At 51.7% G+C, this 18,419-nt stretch overlaps 2 protein-coding genes across 2 annotated transcripts in view; one reads left to right on the forward strand and one right to left on the reverse strand.

The window, feature by feature from the left end:
• Snapc5 (small nuclear RNA activating complex, polypeptide 5, 19kDa) overlaps positions 1-6,311 on the forward strand; it is a 21,131-nt gene extending 14,820 nt beyond the window's left edge. The window contains exon 4 of the mRNA XM_005393702.2: positions 5,571-6,311. The gene's annotated coding sequence lies outside the window, so the exon portion shown is untranslated. The remainder of the gene's footprint in view (positions 1-5,570) is intronic.
• The window catches only part of Map2k1 (mitogen-activated protein kinase kinase 1), a gene marked incomplete at its 5' end in the record, with an annotated part of 23,427 nt that extends 9,431 nt beyond the window's left edge, over positions 1-13,996 (reverse strand). The window contains 4 exon segments of the mRNA XM_013518952.1: positions 4,242-4,293; positions 5,442-5,519; positions 12,476-12,622; positions 13,786-13,996. Of these exon segments, the coding sequence (XP_013374406.1) occupies positions 4,242-4,293; positions 5,442-5,519; positions 12,476-12,622; positions 13,786-13,996 (488 nt within the window).
• Between the last annotated feature and the right edge of the window lie 4,423 nt (positions 13,997-18,419).

Genomic DNA, 18,419 nt, shown 5'->3' on the forward strand with positions numbered 1-18,419 from the left:
ATCTAAAAGCTTAACTGAGTACTCAGCAGCTCTATCCTGGGTGAAAAGGACGCCCTCTTCCTGCTCTGGGGTGCTGTTGTGTCCACTTGAGAAGTTTGGGTTAACTGTGCGACTCCAGGGAGCCAGGGCCCTCCCTTTGTATTCCGCCTGAGCCTGTGCAGGAGGGAGGCAGGAGACGGTGTGGGTGTAGAGCACCCTCAGGGCGGGTAGGCTGCGTACCATAAAAGGGAAATGAGGAGGGACTGACTGCTGGCTCTTCAGAGGAGCTCCAGTCTTCGCCTGCATCTTGGTCGTCATCTCCTGGCTTCTGGTGCAGACCGTTCGCTTCCGCCTGAGACTCCTCGGCCTTCTGGTGTAGGCTCTGCGGCCTTCATCGTAGATTCTTCAGCATTCCGTCGCAGACCCATCAGCCTCCTGATACGGACTTGCAGACGCTGCAGTGAGCTCCAGGCGTGAGACACCCTCTGCACACCTCCTCACCCGACTCTGTGGCTGGCCATCGCAAGCCAAACTTGTCATTTCTTGTACATTCGTATACCTTGTGTTGTATCTGTTCCTCTGGTAAACCCTGACTGACACACTGGGACAGGGTGGTCCCGCGTGACACGCATGAACAGTGAACAGCCGCGATGAAGTTCCTTGCCAGAAGGAACCTCCCCATCAAGAGAAGCCCACGTGGAAGCAGCACCCCACACACACTAACCGGGTTACAGCCCAACCTAGCGCGAGGCTGGTCCACTGCAGTCAGGCCAGCCATGCTGACCACCTAGGCTCCTACCACTTGCTACTCAAGCCAGAAATGAGCTAAAATCCTCTTTCTGCCCACTGCCAGTGACTCTGCTCTGCAGGAGGAGAGGGGATAAAAGACCCAGCAAAAGGAGACACGTGGACCATGGGTTCATTTCAAACGAGGATCTCTAGTCAGGCCACGCACTCCGTCTGTGGTGACCTGGATGCAGAAGACCAAGGCGTCGCCGTTTGTGCCTGGGTCATGGCTGAGCAGAAATCAAGTCCAGAGAGAAGGTGAGAAGGTCAGGCTTCTCGCCTGGCTGGGGACACATGGTGACAGAAATCACTCAGAAGACAGCGTCCGTGACGAGAGGACAGCACAGTCCTTGTCAGTCCAGCAGGAGAACCACCTCCCTCCACACAGCTGCTCCGGGGCAGGCACTCCTTCCCCCTCGGGCCCCGAAGCTCTCGGTGCAGAATGACAGCCACAGCCCTGCCCACCACAGGGCCACCAGCCCTGCGGGTCCTTCACAGGGCCTGTCCCCCCGCCGGGCGCCACAGCAGTGTGGGCACCTGACCCAGGAGAGTCTCCTCAGCCTCCTCCCAGAAGCCCAGCACAGCCCTTCTCTCTGACACGAGACTGCAAAATCAGAAGCGATGGCTGTAGTCTGTGAGAAACAGATGGGAGAGAAAGATAACACCCTTTATAAGTACTGTATGTTCTACTGGAGGTGCAGGAGCTAGCTAACGCAGGACGGTGGCAATCCAATCAAGAGGCTCTGCGCACCCTACCCCAGGCATAAGCATATAGCCGGCCAGACAGTGCCAGCCCCTGGCTGCAGGGATTGGCTCTCTCATGGGCAGATGCTGTCACCAGAGCCAATCAGCAGGCCGCAGAGAGTAGGCGGGGCTCTCCCTGGGTAGGGAGCACTGAAGTAGGTCTCTCTGGAGCTAGGCAGGGCCACTGTGTTCTCAGTGAGGACATCCTGACAGAGAAGGAAGCCTCCATGAGAAGGAGCAAGGCCGAGAGGTGACTGCGGTCTCACACTCCATCCTTCATCCCTGTCTTCAGACTTCCTGGCGACTCAAACCAACACAATCCCTCTTCTGATTAGTAACTTGAATTCTGACACAACCAAAGAATTCTGACTAATAAATTATGTCGCATCAGATTCTGCTTCAAGTTGGCAAGGTAATGACTCATGCATAAAAAATGACATTGGTTATGTTCCACTGTACACTAGAGTCGTTTACAGATCAGTCTCTTCCCCCTGGAAGCCACAATTCATTTATGAGCTGCCTTTATGGCCTCCATGGTGATTCATCCAGCATCTCGCACTTGGCAGGTATTCTATAAATATTTTACAACTATGAATTGCCTGTCTCAGATGAGGGAGGAGACTGTGCGGAGGACTAAGCGTGAAGGAGCGTGTACAGTACCCACCTACACCCTCCGGAGCAGCTTGGGGATGTGGAGAAATGCACGTTCCCCGGGGCACAGTCCTCGCGCCAGCCCTCAGCAACAGCGCACAAACTGCAGGCAGCAGGCCGACAGCAGAGACGGCCTCGCTCACTGCACCGCAAAGGAGAGAACCAGAACAGCCCCGGGATAGCCCCCACCGTGAAGTGCAGACAGGCTGTGGAGCTCCAGTGCTGAGGACCCGGGCGGTGCGGGGCCTGCTCCGTGCTGGCAGACGGTCGCTCAGGGTCAAGAGTGAGACCTGCTTCCCTCTGCATCCCCACCCTGGGTGGATGCACCGGTCAGGCAGAAAGCCCGCCACGTGCAGAACGCAGCCGAGGTCTCTCCCTGGGGCAGGACACATGGGCCCAGCAGAGGAGGCACTGCCTAGCTGGAAAGACCATTATCCAACGGCACCTGCACACACCTGGTCTCCCCCAGCACCATGCCTGCGCTTCCCCTGCCAAAACAGTGAGCTGCCCACCGCAGCAGCTGCTGTTCCGCCCGGGGACCACCTTCCGCCCAGAGCAGCGCTGCCCTTGCCCTACCAGGACCTGCAGATTTCACTCCTCAACGGATTCTGAGCTTCCCCAGCATCCTTTTAATGACTCAGTTTCAAGAAGCTGAAACCAAGTTAAACCAGAAACAGGTAATCACCAAACCCTCTCCTCACCTGTCTGCTGAGCAGCAGCTAACACTTCGCACTGTTCTCTGGGCTTTGTAGGTATTATCTTCGTTAATCTTCCTAGCCTTTTGTGGCAAGCTTTGATTTCTCTATTTTCCTGAGATTTGGGAAAGCTAAATACTTTAGCCAAGCTTATATTAGTAAACAGCACTCAAGACTTTGTGAAAGAGCAAAAAAACGGGCCACAATATTCTGCACCTGCTACCAGCAAGAGATGGAGTCTTTGCACCACTTTTTGATTCTTGGCTTTGCCATGCCACTTGCTTTGGCCAATAAAATGTCAACACGCTGATCCAAACAGAAGCTGAGAGGACACCTGAGTGCCAGGTATGGTCTCTGCTACACTAGGACCATCACTGGAAGAAGGAAGCGTTAGCCCATGGGGGGATCACGTGGGAAAAGAGGCCCTGCCAGCCCACAGAATGCTAGAAAGTAACAAATTATTGTGTTTTTTAACTGCTCAACTTATGGTGTACGCCTGTCATCCCAGCACTCGGGAGGCTGAGGCAGGAGGGTCATCACGAGTTGGAGGCCAGCCTGGACCACATGATGAATGCAAAGCTAGCCTGAACTACATAGCGAGACCCTGCCTAAAAGAAGCCAAAAAAAAAAAAAAAAATTGCTCAACTTTGAGTGCTTTGTTACATATAGCAAAAGGTAACTGAAACAATCATGAAGTTCTTGCCCGCAAATAAATATCAGCCAATAAAAGTAAAACTTGGAGACACAGACAAAAACCTCCTTACTCTTGCGCATTTTCCCTTAGAGTCAGAATGAGAAGAAATGGAGTTTAAGTTCATCCGAACATTTTACAGCTGCACCAGAGGCAGAACCTGCTGGCAGCCAGGACGCCTAAGGACAGAAAGACCCACCGCTCTCTTCCTAACCTAACTCAGGACTCCAAGCCGAGCTCTGCCTTACGGCTGATTTGTGCAGGGCTTCTGGACAGAGCCGCACAGCAGGAGCCAGAGCAGCCGGCCACACAGGCACGGCTCAGGGTCCGGCTCCCCTCGCAGGCTGGCCAGGGGGTGCGCACTCCCCAAAGGGCAGACGGCGGCCCTGCCAGGGTGGGGGCTGCACTAGGCACAAAGAGAAGGAGAGAGAACTGATCTGAGGAGGAGTGAAACCTTCCTCCCTCTAGAACAGAAATGAACTTAGCGGTCTCCACAGCAAAGCAGAATGTGGTCCACAGCAAGCACGTGGTAGAGAGAAACAGGGCAGTGAGACTATAAACAAGGCCTAGGCCAGAGATTAAAAACATTATTCAAGGGCTTCTATCTTCAGCAAAACAACAGACAAAAAGAGAGGACCCAATAGCCTTTAGGTTTCAACTAAAATGCAAAACATAACCAGCAAGTGATTTCTTACCTCTGTGCATGATCTTGTGCTTCTCCCTCAGGTATGTCAGGCCTTTGATCACCTAGAGGAGAAGGGAACGTCAAAAGTAAAGCTTCCACGTAACAATGGCCACAAACTTGCCCGCCTCCCTTTCTTTTCTGTTTTATTTATCTTTGGCAGTGCTGGGAACTGAACCTCAGGCCTTACACACACTGGGCAAGTCCTTGGCCACCGAGCTACATCCCCTTGTTTCACTTAGTCAACTGCATAACCGAACGACCATCTTTTACATGGTCATCACTTCATTTGGTTTTTTTTAGACTGTGTCTTGATACATAGGCCAGCTTGATCTCAAACTCAAGATACTGCTGTCTCAGCCTCCCAAGTGCTGGGATTACAAGTATATACCATCACCCTGAGCAAGTATTATTAAGTGAAATTAATTACTAAAAGTTTAAGCAACTTGTAAGTAAGACTATGCATCCATTTTTTTCTTTTTTTTTGTTTTTTTTTTGTTTTTTTTCCGGTACTGGGAATCAAACTCATGACCTTGCGCTTGCCAGGCAGGCACTGTGCCGCTGAGCTAAATCCCCACCCTCATTTTTATTTTTCTAAATCTACAATCTTAAAAAAAAGGTTCTGATAGTATAAATGGAACTTTTCTCAGATACCTTGACCTGTTTATCAGACACAGATTTTAATATAAAAAAGTCCCTTTTCTCATTCTAATGAGTTAATATTGTATCCAGACTCTAGACAAAGAAAATGCTAGTGAGAACATACACACACACCTTTTAGGATTTTTCTGTTTTGGTTTGGTTTTGGGTTTTTTGTTTGGTTTGGTTTTGGTTTTGTTTTTTTTTGAGACAGGGTCTCACTACGTAGCCCAGGCTGGCCTCGAATTCATAGCAATCTTCCTGATTCGGCTTCCCAAGTGCTGGGATTACAGGTATGCACCACCCTACCCAGCATGGTTTGGTTTTCTGAGACAAGGTCTCACTAATTTGTCCACGCTGGCCTTGAACTATGAAGCCTAAACTGGCCTCTGCAATCCTCCTGCCTCAGCCTCCCACTTGCTAAGATTACAGGTATGTGCCACCATGCCTCGCTAATGAACTCCCCTTTAAAAATAAAGTTCCCTTCCTTGACTTCCCACATTCCCCCTTACTATTTTCTATGAAGTCATTATCAATGAAAGAACCTGGAAGAAAAACTTCACAACATACTCACGGCAATGCTAACTTTTCCTAAAATTTGCTCAGGAATTCTTCCAGCTTTCTTCAGGACTTGATCCAAGGAACCCCCATCCTGAGAACAAAAATACCAAACCATTTAGTGACAACATTTCTCTCATTTCAGGAGGTATCCTGCAGGAGGAAAGTGGACCTCACACCTGGCCAATCTTCCCAGGAGGTTACGGGAAGCACCCTGGCTTGGCTCCAGATGGCAAAGAAAGTATGAACAAAACACAGCGCAGGAGGTGCCAGACCGCCAGCAACTCCAGTCCTGCTCGCTTCCTTAAGCAAACTCCTATACAGGATCCCAACTCGGAACTCACAGTGCAGGGGAGCGGCTGGGAGCACGGGCTCTGCAGACGATCTGCTGGAACCCAAACTCCACCTCTGCCGCCTCCTACCCAGGGGACTGAGCACAGTGAGGCCGGTAACGGGAGGTTATTATACTCACGGGGCTCCTGTATGCGTCAAGCACGTTAATACACATAAAGCACGCAGAAGAGCATGTACCCACAATAAGCACGCAATAATGTTAGCACTTGATCATTACTGTTTTCATCACAGCTTGCACCTGGCATTCTCCTAACAAATTATAATTAACGAAATCAAAAGACTAGTGTCATAGAGAGCTTCATTCATTCTGTAATCCTACACAGTGCACTGGACTAGGTTCGCTTCTATAGAGAGCAGATAGAAAAATTACTGTATCTTCAACACACTTAACATAATAAAATCAAAGATACATAAGAAAAGTGCTGTAGACATTAAAAAGAAGGGAACAGTAATTCTGACTAAACGCAGAAGACAGCATTTAAGGTGAAATCTTTTCTTTTTTAAGACAGGGTCTCACTGTGTAGTTAGGCTGATCTTGAACTATGTAGCCCAGGCTGGCCTCAAACTCATAGCGATCCTCCTGCCTCAGCCTCCCAAGTGCTGGGATTACAGGTGTGCACCACCACATCTGGCCCAAGCTGAAATCTTACTCGGAAATAGCACTGGTTTTTGCAATTGGAAAGTGGGAAGAGCACAGAAAGAAAACAGAACAGGGTATTTCAAAAAGATCAAAGCAGAGGAGCATTAAATGGCCTCGTACTCCTGGGATGGTGTGTGCTTCATTTCAAACAGCTCTACAGAGCTGCAGGGACAATCAGGTCAGGATGGAAAGGCCAGAGTGGCCCAGGGGCCTTTAAGAGGGGAACCACAGCAGGAGGAGAGGGAGGAGCAGGAAAAGAAGGGGGTGGGGGGGAAGAGGGGACTGCAGGAGATGACAGATCACACCCAAGGCGGCTTCCTTAAATCCCTTCTGAAGCAAGGCCGGGAACAGAGGGGGAAGCAATTCCTGGACAAAATGGTGAAGAAGTCACAAAAACAGCAGCAGCACTGAGCTGAGTCTTAGGGATAAGCAGAGAGAAGCTCCCAGTATCCTGCCGGCAAGAGCGCGCAGCCTCCATGACGCCACCTGAGTGAGAGGTGAAGGAGAGAAATGCAAGGAAGAGAAGAAGCCCTTTCCTATAAAAATGCAAAGGGTGAGCATGCTCACGGTAAACAAAATTTTAAAATGTTACTAGGGCTACCTCCAATCTAGACCATAGGGATTTCTGCTGCGTGACAGTTTCTTCTTCGTGCTTCTTACAGTTCATAAATTTTCAACAAGTATATGTTTTACCTCTTTAAATTCCTAAACTGGAGGTTGGGCACATAGCTCAGGAGAGAGCACTTGCCTAGCATGTGTGAGGTCTGGGTTCAAACCCCAGCACCAAAAAACCAAACAAAAAACATTAAGCTAAGTTATAGAAGTAGAAAATTAAATCTATTAATCAGGTAACACAGTCTGAGCACCCACTCTGTAAAGGCTGTGTTAAGTAAATACAAAACCGGGCAGGGGATATAGCTCAGTGGCTCAGTGCCTGCCTGGGAAGCGCTAAGTCCTGAGTTCGATCCCTGGTACCACAAAAAGAAAAAAGTAAATACAAAACTGTCTTTGCTCGAGAAGAGGCCGAGACTCATTGAAGGACACAGATCTCCTAAGGAATTTTATCTGAATCAATGCTAAAAACAGATTATCAACTAAAAAAAAAACCTTTTTTGTTTTTTTGAACTATGCAGTTCAGGCTGGCCTTGAGCTCACTTTGTAGCTCAGGCTGGCCTTGAACTCACAGCGATCCTCCTGCCTCAGCTTCCTGGGTGCTAAGATTACAGGCGTGCACCACTATGCCTGGCTCAGCTAAAATATTTTATGCTTATGAAAAGTAAAGTTTGAAGCAATCAATTTCTGTTACAGTCAACTCTGGGTCACTGATGCTAACAAAAAAGAAATGGCCTGGGTATGGCTCCTCAAACGCAGATGGTCTCACCCAGCACACAAACATCCCTGAACATGGTGGCTTCCAACCACAATTCACGCTAGTATAACTACCCCAGGTGAGTCAATTAAGGAGAGCCATGCAGGATTCCGAAACTCAACCGAAAATCTCCAATGTGCCACAGGCGTCTCCACACAAACAGGACAGTAGATCATGAACCTAGAGCCAAAGTGAGCTCCTCTTTGAACTCCTCTTTGAAGGGCTCTCAGGCAGGCAGGGTCCGCGTGGAGCTCAAGCGATCAAATCTGTCCAGGGAGCCCGGCTGCCGGTGCAATGCCACAGGCCCCTCCTGGCCAAATCAGGGCAACAGCACAGCCCAGGTAACCACGCCAGAGGAGCTGGCTCCTGGAAACGGCAAAGCACCCCTAACTAGCCTTTACCAATGGGAAGAGGGGCTCAGGGCACCAAGTCCCTGAGCTATTTCTGTGCTGTCGCCAAATGAAGATACTTGCAGCTCCTTTGAATGGCTTTGCCTCATCTTAAAGGACTAGATATTTAAAACAAGGTAACAAATCCACTCTGTCAAAGCTTGATTCAAAAGAGGCAGAAAAGCTAACCCTGTGGTTTTGGAGTGCCTTTTTCCACCCAAGTAGTGAATGGCACAAACTCTCAACCAACTGCCAACGGCAGCCTGGGGCGGAGGGGAGCCTGGCTAGGTGAACATGTGCTACTATCCTGGGGCTTGGTTAGGTATTGATCCCTATAAAGGGGTACAGGCTGGAGCACAGTGGTAGACTGGGCTCCAATCCTAGCACCAAACCGCCCCCCACCAAAAACAGATTAAAAAGGAAGAAACAGCCAGACATGGTGGTGCACATCTGTGATCCCAGCAGTCAGGAGGCTGAGACAGAAGGATCTCCGTGAGTTTGAGGACAACCTGGACTACATAGTGAGTTCAAGGTCAGCCTGAACTACATAATGAAACCCGGTCTCAAAAAAAACCAACAAAAAAAACAAAAAATAAAGGGGCTGGGGATATAGCTCAGTGGCACAGCACCTGTCTGGCAAGTGCAAGGTCCTCAGTTCCAAATTCCCCTGTACGAGAAAAAAAAAAAAAAAGAAAGGAAAGAAACACCAGGTCTCTTCCCTTAAATCTCCTGGGCTACAAGCAGAGTTACACGGAAGACATAGTGTTCGCAGGATGTTAGGGGCCCAGCTAATCAGGGTCACCCAGAGTCGCCCATAACTAACCCTAGAGCCTTGTAACTCTAATTCACTGCCTTCTGCCTTTGCTGACTAGAGCTGCTAAATGGTGCTTATTTTTAGAAGCCAATTATTAGCTGTGTCAATGGTACTTTTGTGAAGGTTTTCTACAGATGAGACAAATGCTTTATGATAATAAAAGCCCAAAAGCTTTTACTCCTGCATAAGAACTACCGACTCCAATCCCCCATTCCCTGGTTGCTCAGCTACCACTCAGGCAGGAATCTACTTCCCAAAGACGAGCACGTTCCTTTCCACAAGGCAGACTGCTTCCCCTGGGCCTCACTGCAAACACAGCTCACTGCTGTGAAAGGCCAGCCCCATCTGGATCTCCAAGAGACGGGCTCCATGAACGCTGAGGACGCAGCTGACTTTCAAATGCGTCGGAAACGCATGTGAGCCAATTACAGACGATGCAGCGAAGTGCCAGTAGCAGGCTCGAGTGGTAGGCTCGCGGGAACATGGTACAGGCCCTTCAGCTCCCTCTATGCTTGTGTGTTTACCATGAACCACTGGATCTGAGTGTTAATGACACGGAACACCGTGCGAAGACTGCGAAGGGGGTGCGAAGACTGCGAAGGGGGTGCGAAGACTGCGATGGGGGTACGAAGGCCCTCAGAAGCTGGGAGGTGATTGCTGAGCAGTGCTCTCCATAGGGCACCACTTAGGACACACTGAGCGCAGCCCCAGCAGACGAAAGCCCAAGAGAAGTGGCTACCCGCAGGGAGTTTCCCAGGCAGGACAGCTGGGCGGGGCTCTTGCCACAAGGGGCCCTGCTCAGGGGTCAAGGAAGAGGGGACAGAAAGCTAAGGGCACTCACAGCTGCATGGAGCTCAGGCCAGAGCTGCTTTCTATACAGCCCTGCCTAGACTGCCGGGCTGCTCTGTGGACGAGACACATCCAAGGGTTAGTGCTGACTCCAAGGCCTGACTTCCACGGAGCCCGGGCTGAGAAGGCCTTCTTCCCACCCAGCCACCCTCATTCAACCACCCACGCGTGTCAGAAAGACCCCTGGCACGGTGCTTGGCCCTCAAAAGGTTTTTTGTCCGGTTGGTTGGTTGGCTGGTTGAAGAAAGGATCTGGCTAGGTTGCCTAGGCTGACCCTGCACCCGCAACAATCCACCCGCCTCTGCAGCCCAGGAGCTACGAACCTATCCCCATCATCCCCCCCACTCCCCAGGCCTCCCTGGAAGGTCTTCACCCTCCAGCCACTGACGGCCAGCTCCCGGGCCCCGCTCCCAAGCTAACTCCAGACACGTCTGCCCTGAGGACCTGGATGGCAGCACCCACTGTTCACAGAATCAAGTCCATGGCAGAAAGACTCCCCACCGCTACTAGAAATGGCCCAGGAAGTTGGGAAACCCCGCCCTGCCATGCCCAGTGTCGTCTTCTGCTAGAGAAGACCAGCGAAGGGGACACAGGAAGGACACAAAGGACATGACTAATGTCTACAAATCCAGTGTGATTACGCAGAACCTGCTCAGAACAGGTCAGTGAAAGACAAGTAAGACTGTCCCACCCACCCGGCAGGGGCACACCAGGCAGGTAAAAGAGTTCCAACAGGGTCTGAATGGAGGGAGTCGCCTCACCCAAACTCTAAGGCCAGCACCCAGAATTCCACCACGCTGGCCCTCAAATGCCCTCTGGCTCCCTCTGACATAGGGAGAAATGTGGGCACCCTAGACCTTGGTGGCAGCTCAGGAGCCTGTGAGCAGGCCTGAAGTAACACACAGCTGGTGCTCAGAAACGCTTCCGTCCACACTGCCATCCCACGGGGCGCTCAGGGGGGATGAAGATGCCGCTCTCTACGCCTCCGCCCTCAAGGCAGCGCACAGCACCCTGCACCACTAAATATCAGGTTGTCATCACTAGTATTAACACCATTACTGTTATTTTTGTTAGTCACTGAGAGGAAAAGAAAGGGACTGCAGGCAGCAGTAGTAAAAAGACAGGCTGATCACATACCTAGCAGCAGCCTGTGGACACGCTCTCTCTCACTGGCTATCGGGTAGGGTTACTTCTCTGCTGGGCCTGAGACATCCCTCAGGCTGCCCTCAAAACACATTATACACTCTAAAGGGCAGGAGCTGTTTAATGTATCTTCACAAAGTGAATACCTTGTACCCAGAACCCAGCATTATACACAATAAAAGGGTTTAAACTATGTTAAATAGATTTCAAACACATCAAATCTTTTTTTTTTTTTTTTTTTTTTGTTGTTTTTTTAAGGAGACAGGGTCTACGTAATTCAGGTTGGCCTTGAACTTGATTTGTAGTCCAGGCTGGGCTCAAACTCACAGTGATCCTCCCGCCTCAGCTTCTTGAGTGCTGGGATCACAAGTGTGAGCCACCACATCTGGCTTAATTTTTTCATTTTGAGACAGTTTCACTAAATCACTCAAGCTGGGCTCCAACTTGCAATCCTCCTGCCTCAGCCTCCGGAGGACTGGCATTATAGGCATGTGCCACCACACCTGGCCCACACCAAAATCTTAAATATTCTGGAAGGAGACAACTTAGAGGGGATCTTGCTTACTTCCAAGGTCTTTAAAGACAGGAAGGGATCTAGAAAGAAGCCAAGTTCTACAGTTAGGCTTCCCAGAAGCCCAGGACAGTGGTACAGATCCAGGGAGTCTCAGGGAAGCAGCTGTCACCTCCCACACCAAAGACTAGGCCAGAGGGCTGGGGATTTAGCTCAGTGGCACAGCACCTGCCCGGCAAGCACGAGGTCGTGAGTTAGATTCCCGGTACCGGAAAAAAAAACGAAAAATAAAAAATAAAACAAAGACTAGGCCAGAGCCACCCACTGCCAGGCAGTTGCCCTAGGCTGGTATGGTGGACCTACTGTAGGAGAACCCCAAGCCATGCTCCCCTGAGACATGAAGCCCCCTGTCTCCATCTTTACCTGATCTTTACGTCAACGCTGTTTACTGATACATGCAGGGCTGGCTGTATAGAAGCAGATGTTCTCTTAGCTGGCCAAAAGAATGTGATGAAGTCCAGCCGAGGTGCTGATCAGTTTCAGCATAGTAAAGCGGGTCAGAATTGACCCCAATGATGGCTGGAATAGAGGCTCACGCAAAAGCCTGGGAGATTCCAGAACTAAGACATGAGCTAACATCTCAGCTAAGGCCATGGACTCATAGCTTCCTGGCAGTGAAGGTGCCAGCCTTGCATACACCAAGCTGTCCATGGCACCACTAACTGCAGGGCCTCCGTGCCTGGAGCGAAAGTGCTGTTTCTCCTGCAGCCATGCCTGCAATGTCTCTCCTCCCCCGCCCACCTCTCTGACTGATACCAACAAAAGCTGTGAGCTCTTAGACTCTCGGCCTTTTGTTCCACAGAGAGCACCGGGTCATCCAGAGCACCTCAACTGCAGACTTTTCTCTGTCTTCCTTTTTCATCCATGTGCCATATGGCCGGGTGGGAGCCTCATACCCTCCGTGAGGGCTGCGGTACCTACCATGTGCTCCATGCAGATGCTGATCTCCCCGTCGCTGTAGAAGGCGCCATAGAAGCCCACGATGTACGGTGAGTTGCACTCGTGCAGCACCTGCAGCTCTCGGATGATCTGGTTCCGGATGGCCGGCTTGATCTCCAGGTGGATGAGCTGGGGCAGGAAGGTGGAGAGAAGAGGGCTCAGAGAAGGAAGGAGTGTCGATGTGTCAGGCAGCTGTGGGCACCCGAGAGCTGTCATTGGGACAGCAGCTGAGCTTCTGCTCCTAGGGACAGGGCCTCAGCCTCCGAGGAACAAAGCCGAGCACAGGGCTCGCTCCTGCGGGTCCGGGGAGACACAGTCTTCGGGGAAGCTGGCCTGGGGGCTCAGCTTCCCTTCGGGCTAGGGTGGAAAGCACGCAGAACCGGTTACACCAGCCTTGGCTGCCCCACAGCGTCCTCATGACCTTAGAAGCCTGACTGCTTGAGATGCATCCGAAGTCTCAGGTGCCACCTTATGTTCCCCTAACAGGGTCCCATGTCCCAACTAGACAGACAAGCGACTGACATCTTAAGTGATTACCTACTAATGCTGAGCTTCAGTGCCATAGCCAGCGGGCATGGTGGTACACGCCTGTAATCTCGGTACTCAGGAGGCTGAGGCAGGACGCCAGCCTGGACATAGTGAGACCCTGTCTCAAGCCCCTCCCCACCAAAAAGGAGAAGCAGCGCCACCGTCATGAGTGTCAGAGGACATGAAGTGTGGGTGCAGGCGGGAGGTGGAGCAGCTGGAGAAAGCTGGATGGGGGGCACAGCCACAACATGGGGACGGTAAGACATGGTGAGCTGGAACACGAGCAAGTCCAAGCTCTGCAGGTGGGTGGGGTGCGACTGCATTCACAAAGGGCACCCAGGATGGACCGGAAAGCAACAGCCAGCTCAAGGGAGCTGCCACAGAAGGGAGGTCAGAGGTGGGACTGCAGGGAGCCACAGGTGAGCCAGTCACACGGGAAACATGGACAGGCGGCAAACCAGCACCTGCTCCCCCACTCAGCACACAGCCACGGAAGGACCCCTGGCTGGTGTTCCCCAGGCCTGGGATGGGGATTAACATAGGCACACGATCACTGTGTCAGACTGGCGTCCCGCCTCAGCCTCCTGAGTACCGAGATTACAGGCGTTGTAGCACCATGCCCAGCTGACTGTGGCATTTTTTAAAAGCTCAGCATTACTAGGTAATCACTTAAGGTGTCGGTCACTTGCCTCTCCCACAGTCTGAGAGAACCCTAACTTCCTGCCAGCCTGGCCCCAAGCCACCGTTTATCCCAGTAAGCTCACCTTGCGGGCCATGACCAGGCCAGACGGCTTGTGGGAGACCTTGAACACCACACCGCCATTGCCAGCACCCAGCTCGCTGATCTTCTCGAAGTCGTCGTCCTTCAGCTCGCCCACCTTCTGCTTCTGTGTCAGGAAAGCCTCGAGGCGCTTCCGCTGCTGCTCATCCAGCTCCAGCTCCTCCAGCTTCTTCTGCAAGGCCTCTAGGTTGGTTCTGCACAAGTGTGTGGGGGCGACACGGTCACCAGGGAGTCACCCACCAAGAGTGCCTGTCCTGGGGGCCCCTGCACCCAGCCGCCCCCTCCAGCCTCACATCCTCACATGTAAGCTGAGGGCGCCAGGCTCTCAGTGTACTGCATGTCTCTAGGAGAAAGCGAAGAACCCACTGACATCAAGACGAGCACCTTACACTGCTCTAAAGCCTCAGTTACGGAGCCCCCCACTAATGCCGGTTTCATGTCATTTATACCGCGCACACACACAAATTCCCTTAATTTTCTCAATTGAAATTAAACCCACTTTAAACTGAGTCACAAAGGTAATAACCTTCAGTTCTAGTCTGATCAGGTCTAGGAACTAGGCTAACCAAAACAATTAGGGCAAGTTATCGTAAAAACGGTATCTATACAATCATGCTGGCATAATACCAATCAGCCTGCACTCACGCACTTGTGCTCTACCACAGGGCAAGGCCCTCTGGGTGAGCGTCCACTGTAAGAGCGCACAGCGTCCACCAGACAGAACAGAACCCCGTCCATGATTTCACGCGATGAAGTAACGATGGAGACGCTTGCCGAGTAATCATGACAAAACTTTAGGCTGATGATTTCCCACCTTACGGCTCATCTAACTGGACAGCAATGTGTTTCAGGCACCTGGCCTTACTTGGGTGTAGAGGGGGAGGAAAGGGTGGCTGCGGGTGCAGATTTGGGTAGAGCACTTCCCGAGCCCTTGCAGGGAAAGCGCTGGGTTTGGCCCCCAGCCCCAGAAAAAAAAGGAAAAGAGAAAATCACTTCATTTGCACTCATTTTTCTCAGCTTGCATGTGTTTAAATGCACTGCTGCCTAGGCGTGGTGGCGCACGCCTGCAATCCCAGCACTTGGGAGGCTGAGGCAGGAGGATCGTTGTGAGTTCGAGACCAGCCTGGGCTACAAAGTGAGCTCAAGGCCAGCCTGAACTGCATAGCGAGACCCTGTCTCAAAAAGACAAAATAAATAAATGCACTGCTGGCTACAATGCACACAGTCTGAATGGCTGTCGTGCGCATGCAGTGAGGGGGGCTGTGGCGATGGGTATGCACCTGGCATGGCCGTGTGAGCACCCCCGGCATCACTCAGTGTGTCTAATAGAACTGAAGAGAAGCTGCTGCTGTGAGGTGGCAGAGTTCCCGCTGTGTCCCCATCTGATTTCACCCTCGTCTACACAGCGACACAGCAACCAAGGTGACCAGACAGCCCTGCTACACTGCAGAATGTGTGGGCACCCCCGGGCACGCAGCAGTGCTGAGCCTGGCGGGGATAAGCACAACCTTCCACGTTCCCCTCACGCCACGGGCAGGCTCGCGTCACATGACTCGCCCAGCACCCACCTGTTTGCCAGCAGAGCTACCGTTCTCAGCGGAGACTTGCCTCAGCACCGCGGCTGCCCTTGGCAAACACAAGGTGTCATAAAAGAGGTAAGACAGAGCGTGGAATCTTCCAAGCACCAGGACACCTGAAGATACCCAAAGACTATGCCAGACGCCCCAGGACTTTGAACACCGAGACAGGGAACTCTGACCACAGATGTTGGCCAAGACCTCCTCGCTTGGGGTCCCCCGCCTGCTCTCCCCACTTGACTCCTTTGCCCAAGTCCTATAAAAGACTCTGCTTCTCTCTGCCCCACACAGACAGCCTTTTTGCCCTGTCTGCCTGCAGCCAGGCACAATAAATTCCATGTCCTGTTGCCTTTACACAAGCCTGGCGGTCTCAGCTGGCCTCTACCTCACCCACTAAGTCCAAGGAGGCAGGGAGGTGGACCCCAGACTAACTCGGGGAAGCCTGAGCACCATGTGACTGTCTGGAAAAGGACTGTCAGGAGGTAATTAAGGTTAAATAAGGTCAAAGGGAGGGGTCCTCATCAGATAAGACTGGGGGCCCCTTAAAAAGAGGAAGGTGGCTGGGTGTGGTGGTACATGCCTGTAATCCCAGCACTCGGGAGGCTGAGGCAGGAGAATCATTGCAAGTTTGAGACCAGCCTGGGCTACAAAGTGAGCTCAAGGCCAGTTTGAACTCCATGGCGAGACCCTGTCTCAAAAAAAAAAAGAAGAAGAAAAGGAAGGTGAGCTGGGCGTGGTGGTGCACGCCTGTAATCCCAGTACTCAAGAGGCTGAGGCAGGAGGATCGTTGTGAGTTCGAGGCCAGCCTGGGCTACAAACTGAGTTCGAGGCCAGCCTGAACTGCATAATGAAACCCTGTTTCAAAAAGACAAAAAAAAACGAGGAAGGTGGTCAGGGCACCCCTGGAGGAGGCTCACACAAGCACACAGACAAAGGCAGCCATCTACAAGCCAGGAAGAGATCCCCCAGGACCCCTGCGCCCATGTCCCAGCCTCAGGCTTCCAGCCTCCGGACTGCGAAACCCAGCGTGTGCTGAACTGCGTGCCACACGTCAGGCTAAGTCTCAGTGCCCGCAGCCCCTCAGTGTGAGCATTCAAAGTTCGGGGGGCTGGGAGGGCGCAATGAGTACCTCTGGGTTCTCACCACAAAGAGGCCGGCTGAGGGCCACATTTAGAGACAGACATCCAACACAGACTGAGCTGTGGCTCTGACTTGGATGAGGTCACTGCTGCGGGGAGGGCCCTGGCGCCAGCTGGAAATACGGGATCCAAAAGCGAGGTCAAAAATACACCCAGGGAGCATGCGGAGGGCAGGAGGGAGGGCTGGCTGGCCGGAAGACAACTGCGCACACTCCTGAGTGATCCACACTTATTAACTCTCTCACTCCACCACCCAAAGACAGCAAGACAGAGCAAACTGAAGCTGGCCAGGGGGATAAACTGCCCAAGGCTGAGGAGCTAGTGCAGGACACACCCGGATCTGACGGGGAGAGGTAACCTCTAACCCTGCATGACGCTGCACTGCTTCTTCAAAGGCTCACGGCAGACCAGTGTGGTGGCACACGCCTGAAGGCCCAGCAAAGGCTGGGGCAGGAGCACTGGGAGTGTAAGGGCAGCCAAGGGCCACACAGCAAGGTCAAGGCCAGCCTGAGCTACACTTAAAAAAAAGTTCAATGCTTCCACTGAGACAACTTACTAACAAAGACAAGAATCCTAGTTGCAGCACTGAACACGCTGAGGCCACATCACACATGAAGACGGTGCGCCACGCACATGGGGCCGTCCCCAGATGCGACCCTGACATGACAGCAGCCACCGGAAACTTGCTCCCCTCAGCGAGGCAAAGGTAGTGCTGATCACTTCCCTGGCTTGAAAGAAGCCATTCTTGCACCTTCACGAAGAAAATGAAGCCTGAGCTCCGTGCCCTCTTCACTCCTTCTCTGACTCCTGCGCCAGCCTTCTAATTGCGCACTCACTGCTCAGGAACTGACCCGGATGCCCGGCCAGACCGTGTGCCAAGCCCAGGTGGTAAGACTTTCTCCACAAAGCAGCAAGGCTAAGCATGGGTCCAGATAAAAACTGCCGAATTTATACGTCAGTAGTAGTCCTGGATTCTCCCCGACCTCGCTCTGCAGATAATGACAGTTCTGGGGATTGAATCCAGGGCCTTTACAGTGAGCTATGTCCCCAACCATTCCTATTTTTTATTTTGAGACAGCGTTATGCTAAGATGTCCAGGTGAACTCAAACTTGTCATCCTCCTGCCTCAGCTACCCAATGTGTTGGGATTACAGGCGTGTGACACGATAGGTGGGAAGAGTGAAATGTGTAACACATTTCTACACTCATGTTTGCGTGGGGGGAAGGGAGAAGGAACTAGGGAGAGAGAAGGAGGAGCCAAGACAACAACAGCAGGATCCAGAAATTATGACTTTCTTTTTTTTCTTTTTTTGAGACATTCTTGCTATGTAGTTCAGGCCAGCCTTGAAATCATTTTGTAGGTACACACCTGTAATCTCCGCACTCGGGAGGCTGAGGCAGGAGGATCGTTGTGAGTTTGAGGCAGCCTAGCCTACAAAGTGAGCTCAAGGCCAGCCTGAACTGCACAGTGAGACCCTGTCTCAAAAACAAAAAAAAAAAAAAAGAGAAAGAGAAAGAAATCACTATGTAGCCCACGCCGGCCTCACACTCACAGCAATCCTCCTGCCTCAGCTTCTTGAGTACTGCAATTATAGGTGTGTACCATAACGCCTGACTCTCTTTCCTTTAATAATTAAAAAAAAAAAAAAAACAGTCTTAATACATATAGTTTAGGCTGGCTTTGAACTATATACCCCAGATCCTCCCACCTCAGCCTCCCAAGTGGTGGGATCGCAGGCATGGGGCAAACCAGGCTTCCTTTAATAATTCTCAAGGTGCTTTAAAAGGATTTTTTTAAAAAATCTTACAGGGACTGGGGATTTAGCTCAGCGGCAAAAGCGCCTGCCTGGCAAGTGCAAGGTCGTGAGTTCGGTTCCCGGTACCGGAGAAAAACCAAAAAA

The sequence above is a fragment of the Chinchilla lanigera genome, unplaced genomic scaffold, assembly GCF_000276665.1.
Source record: "Chinchilla lanigera isolate Chin_1 unplaced genomic scaffold, ChiLan1.0 scaffold00049, whole genome shotgun sequence".
Lineage (NCBI taxonomy): Eukaryota > Metazoa > Chordata > Mammalia > Rodentia > Chinchillidae > Chinchilla > Chinchilla lanigera.